The following is an 18514-nucleotide window of genomic DNA, read 5'->3' on the forward strand; positions in this document are numbered from 1 at the left end:
ATCTTTGAAAAATCAAGAAAATGTAATTGTGACAAGGTTAACCATAACCAAACACTACTGAAATATTCCAACTCTTGCATTTCAACGAAAGAAATTCGAGATGAACTTTGAAAAATCAAGAAAATGTAACTCTGACAAGGTAAACCACAACCAAACCCTACTGAAATATTCCAACTCTTGCATTTCAAGGAAAGAAATCCAAAATGAACTTTGAAAAATCAGGAAAATGTAACTGTGACACGGTAAACCACAACCAAACACTACTGAAATATTCCAACTCTTGCATTTCAACGAAAGAAATTCTAAATGAACTTTGAAAAATCAAGAGAATGTAACTGTGACACGATAAACCACAACCAAACACTACTGAAATATTCCAGCTCTTGCATTTCAATGAAATAAATTCAAAATGAACTTTGAAAAATCCAGAAAATGTAACTGTGACACGGTAAATCAAAACCAAACACAACTGAAATATTACAACTCTTGCATTTCAATGAAATAAATTCAAAATTAACTTTGAAAAATAAAGAAAATGTAAATGTGACAAGTTAAATAACAACGAAACACAACTCAAATATTCAAACTCTTTCATTTCAAATAAAGAAATTCAAAATGAACTTTGAAAAATCAAGATAATGTAACTATGATAAGATAAACCACGACAAAACACTTCTCAAATATTGCAACTCTTGCATTTCAATGAACGAAATTCAAAATGAACTTTGAAAAATCAAGAAAATATAACTGTGACAAGGTAAACCACAACCAAACACTAGTGAAATATTCCAACTCTTTCATTTCAACGAAAGAAATTCAAAATGAACTTTGAAAAATTAAGGGAATGTAACTGTGACAAGGTAAAACACAACAAGACACTACTGAAATATTCCAACTCTTGAATTTCAAGGAAATAAATTCAAAATTAACTTTGAAAAATAAAGTCAATGTAACTGTGACAGGGTAAACTACAACAACACACTACTGAAATATTCCAACTCTTGCATTTCAACGAAAGAAATTCAAAATGAACTTTGAAAAATCAAGAAAATGTAACTTTGACAAGGTAAACCACAACCAGACACTATTGAAATATTCCAACTCTTGCATTTCAATGAAAGAAATTCAAAATGAACTTTGAAAAATCAAGAAGATGTAACTGTGACAAGGTAGACCACAACCAAACACTACTGAAAAATTCCAACTCTTGCATTTCAGTGTAAGAAGTTCAAAATAAACTTTGAAAAATCAAGAAAATGTAACTGTGACTAGGTAAACCACAACCAAACACTACTGAAATATTCCAACTATTGCATTTCAAAGAAAGAAATTCAAAATGAACTTTGAAAAATCAGGAAAATGTAACTGTGACAAGGTAAACCACAACCAAACACTACTGAAATATTCCAACTCTTGCTTTTCAACGAAAGAAATTCGAAATGAACTTTGAAAAATCAAGAAAATGTAACTGTGACAATGTAAACCACAACCAAACACTACTGAAATAGTCCAACTCTTGCATTTCAACGAAAGAAATTCGAAATGAACTTTGAAAAATCAAGAAAATGTAACTGTGACAGGGTAAACCACAACCAAACACTACTGAAATATTCCAACTCTTGCATTTCAACGAAAGAAATTCAAAATGAACTTTGAAAAATCAAGAAAATGTAACTGTGACAAGGTAAACCATAACGAAACACTACTGAAATATTCCAACTCTTGCATTTCAACGAAAAAAATTCAAAATGAACTTTGAAAAATTAAGAAAATGTAACTGTGACAAGGTAAACCAGAACCAAACACTACTGAAATATTCCAACTCTTGCATTTCAACAAAGGAAATTCAAAATGAACTTTGAAAAATCAAGAAAATGTAACTGTGACATGGTAAACAACAACAACACACTACTGAAATATTCCAACTTGCCTTTCAACAAAAGAAATTCAAAATGAACTTTGAAAAATCAAGAAAATGTAACTGTGACAAGGTAAACCACAACCAAACACTACTGAAATATTCCAGCTCTTGCATTTCAATGAAAGAAATTCAAAATGAACTTTGAAAAATCAAGAAAATGTAACTGTGACAAGGTAAACCAAACACTACTAAAATATTCCAACTCTTGCATTTCAATGAAAGAAATTCAAAATGAACTTTGAAAAATCAAGAAAATGTAACTGTGACAAGGTAAACCACAACCAAACACTACTGAAATATTCCAACTCTTGCATTTCAACGAAAGAAATTCAAAATGAAGTTTGAAAAATCAAGAAAATGTAACTGTGACAAGGTAAACCACAACCAAACACTACTGAAACATTCCAACTCTTGCATTTCAACGAAGGAAATTCAAAATGAACTTTGAAAATCAGACCTTTGGAGGGGGGGAGGGGCGGGGGGAGGGGGTCGTTCTGTGTCTCGATGCACAAAAAAAGTATAAAAAATGGGGGAGGGAAGGGGAGGGGAGGAGGGGGAGGAGGAGGGGAGGAGGGAGGAGGAGGAGGAGGAGGGGATGGGAGGGGAGGAGGACGGGATGGGAAGGGGAGGAGGAGTGAGGAGATGGAGGGAGAGGGGCCCCTTTGGGGGGCCAAAGGGGGGAGGGATCGGAACCCATTGGGGTTGGGGTAGGGGACCTCACAACATTGTTCAAATGGAACTTGTGTATTATAAGGACCACAGAGTTTTACCCTCAAATTATCTTCTAAAATCATCTCTTAAATCATCTTTTAAAATGTCTCTAACTGTTTCGCCGAAATAATTCCATAACCTGTCTAAAACAGTTTCGCCCAAATAATCCCTAAACGTAAATTCAGCGTGTTCCTTTTGTTTTTGGCATTTCTGCGCTGAGGCATTTCAAATTAATAAGAAAGCTGATTCCCGCGCTAAAACAATTCATCGCTAAGATGTTTCTTGGAGAATTGTTTCCATGGCAATGTTTATTAATATCTTTTGGATTTCGACCAGTAGAACTGTTTCCGAGGCAAAGACATTAATGACTTTGATCTATTCCTGGAGAATCGTTTCTAGGTGAAAATTTTTAAAGTCTGACAGATGACGTCATTGGTTGATTGATCTGTCAAGAAAGGAGAATTAATTTGTTGTTTTTAAGGGGAATTATTGATTCACGATAGGGGAATTGAGGTCGACAGCACAGGTGTTCCAAATTTCTGGAAACTCATAACATTTGGCTCGAGCAACAACAATAAATACTATTTCTGGATCATAACATTTGCATCGAGCAATAACAAGAAGGAAGTGTCATTGACCTGCCCCCATTAGACTCAATAATCCATTAAAGTGAGAAAGTTTCTGTTTTTTCATTCTCACTGACAAAATCCATAAAAACATACAAAAATGTGACAAAGTTCCTATTTTTTCATTCTCACTGACAAAATCCATAAAAACATCAAATAAATTGACCAACACACATAACCATCCATAAAAACATCAAATAAATCGACCAACACACATAACCAACCATGAAAACAGACATAAATGTGACAAAGTTCCTGTTTTTCAAATTCTCACTGACAAAATCCATGAAAAACATCAAATAAATCGATCAACACACATAACCAACCATGAAAACATACATAAATGTGACAAAGTTCCTGTTTTTCAAATTCTCACTGACAAAATCCATAAAACATCAAATAAATCGACCAACACACATAACCAGACATAAACTATGTAAAAAAGTTATAGGTGGCAGCACGGGTGCGTGACACAAGTCAATAAGGCCCTTCTACTGATACTCATAATAATACAACACTTATGAATAGCTCAGTTTTACTAAGGGTATACCGACAACCCTATTTATTTACCAAACGAGACAGTAATGAATCAGTGACTAGTACGTAATCAAATAGACTATGGAGGATTATGAAAATTTCATTCATGCTATAACTGCAGAACGTTTTTTTTTTTTCAACAAATCCTTTCGCTCAAATCCCTGTCATTTTTATTATTGCTGAATAGCAGAATGCAATATTAAATTCAACTGTTAATTATTATTTAAAATTTTATGGTGTCTGGCTTTTATTACATCTCTTGCTTAGATGCCAAGAATCATGTTACGATAAGATTCATATAACAGATTAATCATCTTGATTAGATTGATTAGACATGACGAAACATGCTATTTTTAATACAATATCTAAGTCATTTTATTTAAGAATAATTATTATTTGTCACAACTTAGTAATTTTCTAGTGTCTTTTGCCTGTTTTATATCATCTAGCATAATTTGAAGGATAGAATTTGTTTATATATAAATTTATTCTTGCTTATTCCAACCTAAAGAGTATTAAGAAGTGATTTTATTTTCACTATTCAATTAGTTAAGGAAAACTATTATGATTCTTCGCTTAAACAGATGATTCATTAAGCTGTTTGATTTTATTGACTCATGTTACTTAGTTTGGAATGACTTTGCACTGAGGAATAAGGATGAAATAAGGTGTTCTAGATGTGAAATACTTATTTCGACGCCAAATTTTATAAGCATTAAGTGTCTTGCGGTGCCACGGTGAATTATTTTCACTATTCACTATTAACCTCTGCTTGGTTTTACGGGACCCGGAGCTTGATCTCAGTTGCAGCAACCCGCAAAACATTCTGGAATCCCAGCGATGAGATTACGTAGGCCTATGTGAAAGAGTCTCCAAATTAAGGGGGGACGCCAGTCCAAAGCCGTTTTGGCCGATTCGATCCCTTTTCCTGGTCGGCAAAAAGGCTCAAAGAAAAAGGTATCAGATTTCACACAGACTTGAGTAAACAAACTCGAAGAGGGCGACTTCCAGGGGTTCCTTACGCTTTCAATATTAGTTAAATTTTATGATAGATACTTTCACGGAGTGTAATAGGTAGATATGACACTTATTATATATCCTACCAAGGCCGTATCCAGGGGGGGGGGAGTTACCCGGTTTGAACCCCCCCCCCCCCCAAATTATTTGATTGACTCGAAAATAAGTCGAAAATTAGTAGAACGTAGGTAAAAATCAGTAAAATTAGTCGAAAACTGAGTAAAAAATTAGTAAACCCCCCCCTGAACAAAAATCCTGGATACGGCCCTGTATCCTACTTATTCGCACAATTTTTCGAATGTCCAACTCTTAAGCTAACGCTTTCAAATTATACACACCAAATAAATCATTTCAAGAGCTAAAGCTTCACTAAATCAAAGTCCAACTGACCGCTTTTGAACAAAAGGAAGCTTTAACCCCCTCAACATAATTTATGCGCCCACATCCGTTTGATTCCAAGTATTTTAGGCTCTTTGTCGGGTGATAAGCAATTTGAAACGTTGGTATGTAAAGTATTCGAAGGTACTGCAGTCAGCAAGTGTTTTTTATAAGAATATGCTGCAACCGCTTCAATAGAATATTTTTCGCTGCATTTTTAAGAACCAATTACGACAATATTGACTGCAGTGATCTTGCAGGCAAACCCAAAATTGGTTTTTGAGTTTTTTTTGGGATTTAAGGAAACATAGGTGTCGGCTTTAGCCTTTTGCTAAATCAAAATGTTCACCTGATTCTATTCTATTAGAAAAGACGGAGACCACCTAACTGCCTCAACTATTAATGTTAGTCAAACTCAAAACGCTTACTATGGGAGAGATAGGAAGGTCGCTTCAAGTATGGTCGCCCCTTAATGCAAACAAGAAGAATGAGTTGATAAGTAGTATGTGCCGAATTTGTTTCTTGTTAATAAATAATGGTGAACGAGTACAAGTGAAAATCAATTGTCAAACTGAATAACAACGAATCTCATTAATGAAATAAACACGTTATAAACAAGAGACACAGAAACACAGAAACACAATTAGAAAAAACACAGAAACACAATTATGTCTATCGTCACTAAAAAAAAATTTGCTCGTTACACTAACATGTCACTCGAATCGAATTTTGAGAAGATAAGAGCTAAAAGCAAGGTAAAACAAAATATTTAGCCAAAAACAAACGAGTCACAAGGATAAGGTGAGATTTAATTTAGAAATACGATTTCTTGGAGTGAAGTCTCTCACTCCCTTTCAAGCAAATACGGTAAAAGTCTTCCCGATCATTTCATGAAAGCTATTCAGTCATGCCTTGGAGGAGACCATATTGAAAAGGACGTAGACGTAATTCAGACCAACTGTTCTGTGATAAAGTTAAGAACAAAGCTTGGCGATGAGGTGACAAATACGATTTTTATAAAGAAAGTGGTTTTACGCATCTCCTTGCGTCCATTGTTAAAGAGCCGTTAAGAAGCCTCTTGCCAGCCATGGAAGGAGAAAAATCTTCAGGCTTGCGCCCTCCCACTCCCTCAACCGAGCTCTCTAACTTTTGCAAGACACCCTTACAATATTATATAATAGTCACTAAGTAACATGTCTCCTATCTTGGCCTGTCTGCCCCTCTTAAAGCAGCTTCATGAGCAGGTACCAGGCTTTTCCCTGATGATGATATATATCCAGTTCCAGGAATAAATCTTTAGGTGATTAAAGAGAGGCGGGACGTCCCAAATTAACCTGGGATTAGTCTACAAAAATTACAAACTTTTGGGAATTCCCAAATAGGAACCCAAAGAACGAACTTCGAACACGGTGGGATAGAGAAAGAGCGTTTGCCAGCGATTTAGCCACAGGTAGGTTTACGCTCTAACGAGTTTGTGGTTAGTAGCATTAGTAGTATTTGCTGTATTAGTGGTAGTTTTAGCAGTAGTGGGCATACGGGGCCCACTCTCAAGCGGTATTTGCGTCATGTTAATCTGTGTGAGACATTATATCGTAATAATTTGTATGGGAGCTATCTAATTGGTCGCGTATATTATTTTACGCGTTCATATGCTATTCAATTTATATTGCAGGTGTTTTATTCAGCATCGAGGTTACATCCGTTTTCTTTGCAATTAGAAATTATTGGAGAGGGTTTTTCTCAGCAGTTTTTGGCGCTCTTACTTTCAGACTCCTTGCATATTGGTACGAGAACCATGGTAAGTAAACTTTTGAAATTTATACGGTAAGATTCGTGCATGTAGTAAAAACTAAACAAATCGGAAAAAACGTACTAAGTCAATCCCTGAGCAAAACAATAGCAGTTTCTATATCCAGTTGTCCTTTATTATTGTTATTTTGTTATTTTATTTATTGAATATCCCTCAATCAGAATAGTTTGTTTAGGTGGACAGTTAGGTATGAGGGTCCCGGAGTCTCATGGATTTCTTATTTTACTACAATCTACCTATTTTGCTCTTTTAATCAATTCTAACTTCCCAAACTCCTTTAGCAATTTTGTGCATATATTTAAGTAACTGGATCCGAAGGCCACGAGGGATCAATCCTTTAAAACTGTTTTAGAAACTATCCACCGTTGAGTGTTTCAGAGCATTGCTTTTATGAATTTTTAAATAACGTAAAAATGAATTTCTGTTGTAAATGTCTTTATCTTTAGTTTGTGCTGTCCTCTCTTCACGAAATGATAACCGATATGCAATTTACTATATCAGAATATATATATATATATATATATATATATATATATATATATATATATATATATATATATATATATATATATATATATATATATATATATATATATATATATATATATATATATATATATATATATATATATATGTATATATATATATATATATATATATATATATATATATATATATATATATATATATATATATATATATATATATATATATATATATATATATATATATATATATATATATATATATATATATATATATATATATATATATATATATATATATATATATATATATATATATATATGCTGCCTAAATAAAGAACGATGTGGGCACAATGTATTATTATTTTTTCGTGGTCGTAGACCAGGGCACTTCGCATCGAAGGAGTTGTCGTAGAAACTTGGAAAAGGGTTCATTCTGGAAATTGAGTCGCTAGTGCCCTTTAAAGTGATTGGAGGGCAACTAGGCCCCCCCACGCCCGTCATTCCCCTAAACACATACAATCAAAATTTTGAAATAGCCATTTTGTTCAGCGTAGTTGATTTCCAGATAGAAAATATGTTTTTGATGAGGACACTCCCCCACAACCCTCAGGGCAACGGTTTTAAGTTATACCCTGGGGGCATATGAGAACGATGTTGGCAAATTGTATTATTTATTATTTTTTTTCCTTTAGAGCAGGGCACCTCGTATCGAAGAAGTTGTCGTAGAAACTTGGAAAAGGGTTCATTCAATTGGAAATTGGAGTGGCTTGTGCCCTTTTTAATAGTCGAAAGTGATAGGTAGGCAACTAACACCCCTTCCACGCCCACCAATTCCCGAAACACATCCCATCAAAATTTTGAGATAGCCATTCTGTTCAGCGTGGTTGGTTTTCAAATAGAAATTATGTTTTTCAGGAGGCCACTCCCTCACAGCCTTCAGGGCAAGGGTTGTAAGTTTTGCCCCGGGGCATGTAAGGTTTTTATAGAAGGAGTTGTCGTAGAAACTTCAAAAAATGCTCTTTCGATCGGAAATTCAAAGGGCTAGTGCCCTTTTTAATAGTCGAAAGTAATTGGAGGGCAACTAACCCCCCTCTCCCGCCCACCTTTTCCCCCAACATATCAAATCCAAATTTTGAGATAGCCATTTTATTCAACGTAGTTATAAGTTATGGAAATTAGGTATTTGAGGATGACATTCCCCCCACAACAGCCCTCAGGGCAAGGGCCGTAGGTTATGCCCTGGGGGCATATAAGGCTTTTGTAGAACGCGTTGTCGTAGAAAATTCAAACAGGACTCATTCGATTGGAATCTGAAATGGCTAATGCCCTTTTTAATAGTCGAAAGTGATTGGAAGGCAACTAACACCCCTTCCACGCCCACCATTTCCCAAACACATCCAATCAAAATTTTTAGATAGCCATTTTGTTCCACGCAGTTTAAAGATCAGGAAATTATACCTTTGAGCAAGACACTCCCCCTACAGTCTTCAGTTCAAGGGCTATAAGATAGGCCCTAGGGTATATAAGTTTTTATTGCAATCTTTGTCGTAGTAACTTGAAAAAGGACTCATTCCATTGGAAATTCAAAGGGCTAGTGCCCTTTTTTATAGTCAAAAGTGATCTGAGGGCAACTAACCCCTCTCACACCCACCTTTTTCCCAAACACATCCAATCGAAATTTTTAGATGGCCATTTTGTTCAGCGTAGTTGATTTCCAGATAGAAATTATGTTTTTGAGGAGGACACTCCCCCACAACCCTCAGGGCAGGGATTGTAAGTTATGCCCTGGGGGATTATAAGGTTTTTATAGAACGCGTTGTCGTAGAAGCTTCAAAAAGGGCTCATTCGGTGGAAAATTGATATGGCTAGTGCCTTTTTAATAGTCGAAAGTGATTGGAAGGCAACTAACACCCCTTCCACGCCCACCATTTTTCCAAACACATCCAATCAAAATTTTGAGATAGCCATTTTGTTACAAGCAGTTTAAAGTTCTGAAAATTATACCTTTAAGCAAGACACTCCCCCCTCAGTCTTCAGTGCAAGGGTTATAAGTTATGCCCTGGGGTCATATAAGGTTATTGTTGAAATGTTTGTTGTAGAAACTGGAAAAAAGGCTCATTCGATAGCAAATTCAAAGGGCTAGTTCTCTTTTTAAGAGTCGAAAGTGATTTGCGGGTAACTAGGCCCCCCTCTGACGCCCACCGTTTCCCCAAACATTTCCAATCAAAATTTTGAGATAGCCATTTTGGTTTACGCAGTTGAAAGTTCAGGAAATTATACCTTTGAGCAGGACACTCCCCCCACAGTCTTCAGGGCAAGGGTTATAAGCTACGCCCTGGGGGCATATAAGTTTTTATTGAAATCTTTGTCATAGAAACTTGAAAGAGAGCTCTTTCGATTGAAAATTCAAAGGGTTATTGCCCTTTTTAATATGTCGAAAGGGATTTAAGGGCAGCTAACCCCTCTCTCGCGCCCACCTTTTCCCCAAATACATCCAATCAAAATTTTTAGATAGCCATTTTATTCAACGTTGTTGAAAGTTTTGGAAACTAAGCCTTTAAGGATGACAATCCCTCCCCATCCCCACAACCCTCAGGACAAGGGTTGTAAGTTATGCCCTGGGGACAGGTAAGGTTCTTATAGAAAGCGATGTTGTAAAAAGATCAAAAAGGGCTCATTCAATTGGAAATTGAAAGGGCTAGTGCCCTTTTAATAGTCAAAAGTGATTAAAGGGCAACTAACCCTCCTCTCACGCCCACTATTTCCCCAAACACATCCAATCAAAATTTTGAGATATCCTTTTTGTTCAACGTGGTCGAAGGTTTTGGAAATTAGGTCTTTTAGGATGATAACCCCCTCAGAGCCCTCAGTGCAAGTGTTGTAAGTTATGCCCTGGGGGCATATAAGGTTTATATAGAAAGTTGTTGTAGAAATTTCAAAATGGGCTCATTTGATTGGAAATTTAAATTGCCCTTTTTAATAGTCGAAAGTGAGTGGAGAGTACCACCTCTCACGCCCACCATTTTCCCAAACACATTCAATCAAAGTTTAGAGATAGCCATTTTGCTCAACGTAGTTGAAAGTTCTGGAAATTATGTATATAAGGATGACAAACCCCCCAGAGTCCCCAGGGTAAAGGTTGTAAGTTATGCCCTGGGGGTATAAAAGGTTTTTATAGATAGAGTTGTCGTAAAAACTTCAAAAGGGGCTCATTCAATTGAAAATTGAGAGGGCTAGTACCCTTTTTAATATTCGAAAGTGATTGGAGGGTAACTAACCACCCTCTCACGTGCACCATTCCCCAAACACATCCAATTAAAATTTTCAGATAGCCATTTTGTTCAACGTAGTAGAAAGTTCTGTAAATTAGGCATTTGAGGATGACAACCCCAGCCCTCAGGGCAAGAGTTGTGAGTTGAGTCCTGGGGGCATATACGGTTCTTATTGAAGGCGTTGTCGTAGAAACTTCAAAAGGGCTCATTTGATTGGAAATTGAAAGGGCTAGTGCCCTTTTAATAGTCAAAAGGGATTGAAGGGCAACTAACCCCCCTCTCATGCCCACTATTTCCCCAAACACATCTAGTCAAAATTTCGAGATATCCATTTTGTTCAACGTGGTCGAAGGTTTTGGAAATTAGGTCTTTTAGGATGATAACCCCTTCAGAGAACTCAGTGCAAGGGTTGTAAGTTATGCCCTGGGGGCATATAAGGTTTCTATAGAAAGTTAATGTAGAAATTTCAAAATGGGCTCATTTGTTTGGAAATTGAAATTGCCCTTCTTAATAGTCGAAAGCGAGTAGAGAGTAATTGACTCCCCCTCTCACGCCCACCTTATCCCCAAACATATCTAATCAAAATTTTGAGTGAGCCATTTTGTTTAACGTAGTTGAAAGTTCCGGAAATTATGTCTTAGAGAAGGACAACCACCCTCACAGCCCTTAGTGTAAGGGTTTTAATTTATGCCCATGGAGCATATAAGGTGTTTATAGAAAGTGTTGTCGTAGAAACTCAAAAAGGGCTCATTCGATTGGAAATGGAAAGGCCTAGTGTTCTTTTTAATAGTCGAAAGGGATTGGAAGGCTTGAAACTTTTACAGTAAAGATCGATGTGCGTATAATGTATTATTTTTGTTGCTGTTGTTGTTTAGACCAGGGCACTTTGTATCGAAGGAGTTGTCGTAGGAACTTCGAATAGGGTTCATTCGATTGAAAATAGAAAGGGCGGACGCCCTTTTTAATAGTCAAAAGTGATTCTAGGGCAACTAATCCCCCTCCCACGCCCACCTTCCCATTTGCCCTTATGTTGAAAAACAAAATTTTGCCTTAAAATTAAATTAAAAATGAACTGTGATAATGCTAATTCGCAATAAGGCATCTTAGCATTATCCCCAGAACGACTGATGGTATTATTTTCAAATTTTCGGGGTTACTTCTGCTCTTAAAATTTCACCAAAGTAAAACAGCGTGAGTGTATCCAACCTATCAAAGAAAGTACTCAGATTTTTTTGCGAATGGTATCAAGTTTCCCATTTCAGGTCAACTAGGAGGTTTGAAACGAAATTAATCGCTACTATTTGTGTCCAGATTTTTAAAAGGGTGTATGTAAGTCTTAGAAAAACGAAAAGATTTTAAGTATTATTTTCTTTTTCCCTGAAAAGACTATGTCAATATAAAACGAACGTAAATTAATTAAAAAAATTTTTTCCATAAAATAAGTTTTTGGAAGAAAACTAAAGAGCTCCATTAAACAAAATATGACCGAAGATCAAATCAAATAATCTACCAAGCGTGAAACTACCGCAAATCAGCATCGATAAATAAATGAAACCCAAAACTAACAGAAATTAAAATAAATAACCGAGTCAAACTCAAAACGAGCAGAAATTAACATAAGTTTGGCTCAAAACCCATATGCCTTCCCAAGGCCAGAACATAATTTGCACTTTACTGAAAAAAAAATACAAATAAATGTGCATTGTCAGTTTAATATGCATATACTGATATTTAGTACTGAAAATGTTAATTTTATTTGATTTATTAAAGTTATAAAAGTAATACCATTGATATTTTTTTCAGTAAAGTGCAAATTATGTTCTGGCCTTGGGAAGGCACAGGGGTTTTGCGCCCAACTTATATTAATTTCTGCTCGTTTTGAGTTTGACTCGGTTATACGGAAAACATAGACCGATGAGCTGCCCAATTTCAAAAATCGTTTGCACCGGTGGTGGATGCAACCTTTTGGGGGATTTGTCACGTTTGTGATGCAAAGTGTGCCATGCAGGGCACGAAGATAAGTGGCATGGCAGAAGTCTGTCACGCGTGGTAAAACAAGTGGTGCTCCAATATGTACTTTATTTGGCGAAGAGCGGGTAACCTCTCTACATAGAAGGTCAAGATTACTGACCGGAAAATAATTCTGGTGATTTCTGTCCATATTAATCACTACTGACTTGTCAAAGAGCTTGTCGGACGAAATGGATAAATAAGGACAAACTTAGCAAATACTCTTTTGTGAGGATTGGAGAAAAAATGGTTTGCCAATTCCCCCCTAAATTCTAAGACGGCTTACGCCCAAGAAAGGAAAAACTTTTTTCTGGTATTCTTGTACCTCATTGTGAAAGTCACCCTGGGATGTGAGTTTCATCTTTGGTCAGAGCCAAAGATCAAAAAGACAGTTTTAAAGCGACGAATTTGCTATAATAGCTTCAATAGAAACAAATAATTTTTATTTTCTTAACAGATAATCGCAATATTTACTTTATTCAATAAAAATAACCTGGAAATAGCTCTATAAATAAAGAGCCTTTAATCATATGAATAGATTTTATTTGAATAGAAAAACATTCTTTGTTTATTTTATAGTTGTTTAATATTCCAGTTTATCTAATAATGAAATATTTCCTAATATTTCATTATGATGTGCTGTTTTATTATTGTGTGTCGTGTCAATTATGATATTGTTGAACTGGTGTGAAATGTTAATACGGTTTGATCATTATATTGATTATGATTATGATATTGTATAATATATTCGTTATGATATTGTTGTGTTAGTTTGTTCTTTTTCTTTTCTATTTTCATTACCCCGCAGTGTCATTTTCTATGTTCATTTGTGGGTTATAAATAAATAAAATAAATAACTTTATCGTATTGATTTTATTTCTAGAGACAATCACTGCAATATTTAAAACAAATTTCCCCCAGGAGCTACCATACGATCCTCAAGAGCTTGTAATCTATGCGTTGATTGGGTAAGTCCTTTTTTTTAGCTAGAGTGGTTCAACAGTTTAAGTAATTCTTTCCTATGAACTTGTATAGATAGGGATATTATAGCACAAAAGAACTATGCTCATTTCCAATTCACACCTTTGACTTAAAATAAAAGTCTGTTTGTTTGTTTTTGTAAATAGTTCTTATATGCTGTCTCCATCATCTCTTAACGCAAAATGTACTAATTCTCGGACTCTTCTTGACATTTCTATCAGAATATTTGATCGTTCATCTAATTTCTGTGAGATTTATTTTTAATTAAATTGTTGCTGCCTTCATTGAGGGGATTTGGGGACTGTTACACCTCCACCAGAAAATGGCACTTTGCTGTCTCTTTACCTCTTTTGCAGCTTAAGGGAAATCAAAACTTTTATCCTAGGACACCCTCCCAATTTTGAAGTGTTACTCGTTTGATACGATCACCCATTTAAATACCACTTTGCTTTAATAATTGCTCACCCCTTTAACAGAAACCTTTAAATTTAGCATAAAAGGCATGGGGCTTTTAGGATGTAGCCCCTGATATTTAGGGCAATATCTGCATGTTATAAGTTTTGAAACTGGTCATTCCTTGCGTTATTATTTGTTAATTAAAAACACTTCATGCATTGATTAAAGGGAGCTGCCAACCCTTCCAACCCTCCAATTCTATTTATCCGCATAGGTTTGATCAAAAGACCTTCCATAAAAATTTGAAAAGTACTGATCCAAAAAACTTATAATTGACCTAGCATAAATTTAAGCTGAACTCCTATTGAAGGGGGCCTTTTGACCAATCATTTTATTGATTCCCTGTGAAGTATTTTAAGAAATCAACTCGCAAAGCACGCTTACCAAGAGTTTTCATAAACAGTCGACAACCATTGAGCAGGCCCTGTAACCAAACACCAGAGCATTAGAAGACTCACAGATGGACAAATTTACTTCATAGGGCTTCAATGCATTACTTTTTCTTTACCAGGCCAATTCCTATGGAAGATTTTCTCATAGAAATATTAAATGGGACCCATTAGATTGGGAATCGGAAGTTTTAGTGTCCTTTTTAAGAGTCAAGAGTGATTGGGGGCAACTAATTCTCCTTCCACGCCTTTTTTAGCTATCCCTCCCCTTAAGCCCTTTTAAAAATATGATCATATTTTTAGATAGCTATTTTGTTTGAAACACTCGACGGCTCCAATAGACCTCTGGAGGATGGGGATGACATAACAGTCCACAGACCCTTGGAGGAGGGTTGTAAGTTCTAGCGCTGTTTTTAAGAATAAAAAGGGATTAAGGGCAACTAATACCCCTTCCCCGTTTTTTTAGCTGCCCCTCCCCTTAAAGTCCCGATTTGTTTAAAAAATGTATTATTTTTTTAAACAAATCTTAATATATGGGGATTATATAACTGTCCACTGCCCCTTGATGAAGGGTTTTAAATTCTGAAAGTTGCCCTATGTTTGCAAATAGGTATTATTATGCATCCAGGTTGCAAAAAGGGCGGACCAGCAATATACCAGAAACGGGTAAAGGCATTAAGATAAAACTTTCGATGAATCTTGAGGAGGATGTTGAACTTAATCAAATTTAATCAGATTTTAAATTTTGACTTGAAAGGACCAGCAGGGACTTGTAAAGGGTAAACATCTTTTGGAGAAAATGTGCTGAATTGATTCTTTGTGCAAAATATTTGTTTTATTCATATGGATTTGCTTAAAAATTTAAGTCGTGAAGACGCCTTGATTAAAGTTAAAGTACTAAGGAAACCTCAACCAGGAAAATATCTGGTTGCATTGATTCTTGACGGCCTATTTTATTTTTTTTAAACAAATCTTTTGAATATATGAGCTAAAATGTGTTAATTTAAACAAAAAAACTGTTAAAACCGCGTATAACAGAACGTATAACAGAACATTACAGTTATATAAGAACATAACAGAATTTTTTCGTGACAAGGCGAAAGCTAATAAATAAATAATCTAATAATTTTAAAATTTTGTATAATTTGAAATTTAAACAAGTAATTTTTGTAAATTTGAATATATAATTTTGCAAAATTTAAATAAATGATTTAATTACGGCTCTCCCCTCCCAGTTTAAACATAAATAAAAAGCCCCAGAAGTCCTAGCTCTAGTTTCCCCCACGCCACAGAGCCCCCTGTCCCACGCATGGCTATAATAAAATAAGTAAATCATGCAATCAAAAATAGTAGCCAAGTCGCATAATAGTGGGCTTATGTTGTATTTGTAGAAACGTAATAAATAGTCATTGAATGTTTCTTCTTTTTGCTCTTATTAATATATTATCTTTATCAGAGTGACATGTGAATTGTTTGGTGCTGCATTTATTGTAATTAAATACTAAGTAAATGAGAAATCAAGTAAATATTACACGAATTAAAAAACACAATACTAAAATAACAATCATAAACTAAGTAAATAATGCCGTCATAGCTACTAAACGGTACGCTTATAGCAGGCCTACGTTGAATTTGGAAGTTGTAGAGATGTAACACATAGCTATTGAATGTTTTTTTTTTTTTTACTTTGTTAATGTATTATCTTTATCAGAGTGACGAGTGGACTGTTTGGCGCCGCATTTGTGTTTTGTCATCGAAAATATGTCCTGTTTATGAGAAAAAGTAAGAGACTCAACAGATTTCTGCAAAAGAAGTAAGTAATACTTTCAACTTCAATTTCAGGGGAGGCGTCCATCAGTAACTATAAATACAAGCTTACTCCTCCATCAGAACAGTTTATCTTCTTGTGCCATTATTTTTCAAGGGGGAAAGATAAGCGTGTCGGTAAACATTGCGCTCTAATCATCGGTAGTAAGAAAAATCTAGTACACATTAGTTGAAAAGTATCTTTTGGGGTCATGGGGCATCTATTTCTTACTGATGAAAGAAAGCAAAAAGACTAATGGCATATATATATATATATATATATATATATATATATATATATATATATATATATATATATATATATATATATATATATATATATATATATATATATATATATATATATATATATATATATATATATATATATATATATATATATATATATATATATATATATATATATATATATATATATATATATATATATATATATATATGTATATGTAAAAATTGTCAATTACAATATGGGGGGGAAACATTTAATAAAACATATAAGAAATTTCGGGACATTAAACTATAATTACCAGGAAAAAAACTAATAATTATCTAGTTCAACATTGCAATAATGTCAATTGCTCAATATTTAGTTTAACTAATACAACCTTAGAATATCTTAATCTAGAAAACCTTACCAAAGAAAGGAAAAATGATGAATACAGAAGACGAGAATATTATTGGATTCATACTATGGGTACCGCGTATCCTTTTGGGCTAAATGATCGAGTTGCGAAATACGGAAGTAGAGAGGGGTCAGGAGGTCCGATCCCTCACCCCTGCTGCCACCTATAACTTTTTTTACATAATTCATGGATGGTTATGTGTGTCGGTCGATTTATTTGATGTTTTTTATGGATTTTGTCAGTGAGAATTTGAAAAACAGGAATTTTGTCACATTTTTGTATGTTTTTATGGACTTTGTCAGTGAGAATTTGAAAAAACTGGATGTTTTATGGTTTTTGTCAGTGAGAATTTGAAAAACAGGAACTTTCTCACTTGAAAAACCATAAATCACGTGGTGCTGTCACGAGTCAGAACACCTGTGCTGTCGACCTCAATTCACCTATCGTGAATCAATAATTCCCCTTAGAAACAACAAATTAATTTCCCTTTCTTGACAGATCAATCAATCAATGACATCATCTGTCAGACTTTAAAAAATTTCGCCTAGAAACATTTCTCCAGGAATAGATCCAAGTCATTAATGTCTTTGCGTCGGGAACAGTTCTACTGGTCGAACTCCAAAGGATATTAATAACCAAAGGCCATGGAAACAATTAGGCAAGAAACATCTTAGCGATGAATTGTTTTAGCGCGCGAAAAGGTTTCATATTAATTTGAAATGCGTTAGCGCAGAGATGCCAATAACAAAGGAACACGCTGAATTTACGTTTAGGGATTATTTGGGCGAAACCGTTTTAGACAGGTTATGGAACTATTTCGGCGAAACAGATAGAGACATTTTAAAAGAAGATTTTTGAAGAGATTTTAGAAGAGAATTTAATGGTGAAACTCTGTGGTCGTTATAATACACAAGTTTCATTTGAACAGTGTTGTGAGGTCCTCTAACCCAACCCCAAAGGGTTCCAATCCTCCTACCCCAACCCCGAAGGAAGCCCCCGGTCCTCAAAGCCCCCCAAACTCCCAAAGGGCCACCGGCGCCCCCAAAGGCCCACCCAGACCCCCAAAGGCCATCCCCAGGCCCCAAATGTCCCCCAGGCTCCCAACTGTCCCCCCGGACCCCAAAGGCCATCCCTGTGCTCCAAAGGCCCTCCCTGTGCCCCCGAAGGCCCGCCTCCGGGCCCCCAAGGCCCATCGAGCTCCCAAAGGACCAACGGGGTCCCAAAGGCCCTCCACCGGTCCCCAACTGCCCCTCCGGACCCCCAAAGGCCCTCCCAGGGCGCCAAAGGCCCTCCCTGTGCCCCCAAAGGCCCTCCTCCGGTCCCCAAAGGCCCATCGAGCTCCCAAAGGACCAACGGGGTCCCAACGGCCCTCCACCGGTCCCCAACTGCCCCTCAAGACCCCCAAAGGCCCTCCCTGTGCCCCAAAGGCCCTCCCTGTGCCCCAAAGGTCCTCCGCCCGTCCCCAAAG

The 18514-nt window shown here is 35.9% G+C and overlaps 1 protein-coding gene across 1 annotated transcript in view; it reads left to right on the plus strand.

The window, feature by feature from the left end:
* LOC148951494 (chloride channel protein 2-like) overlaps positions 1-18514 on the plus strand; it is a 163559-nt gene that overhangs the window by 71592 nt on the left and 73453 nt on the right. The window contains exons 6-8 of the mRNA XM_089090912.1: positions 6863-6988; positions 13654-13738; positions 16308-16409. Coding sequence (XP_088947038.1) covers positions 6863-6988; positions 13654-13738; positions 16308-16409 — 313 coding nt within the window. The remainder of the gene's footprint in view (positions 1-6862; positions 6989-13653; positions 13739-16307; positions 16410-18514) is intronic.

This window comes from Artemia sp. Qi Xiang Cuo, chromosome 6 (assembly GCF_049724085.1).
Source record: "Artemia sp. Qi Xiang Cuo chromosome 6, ASM4972408v1, whole genome shotgun sequence".
In the NCBI taxonomy this organism is placed as follows: domain Eukaryota; kingdom Metazoa; phylum Arthropoda; class Branchiopoda; order Anostraca; family Artemiidae; genus Artemia; species Artemia sp. Qi Xiang Cuo.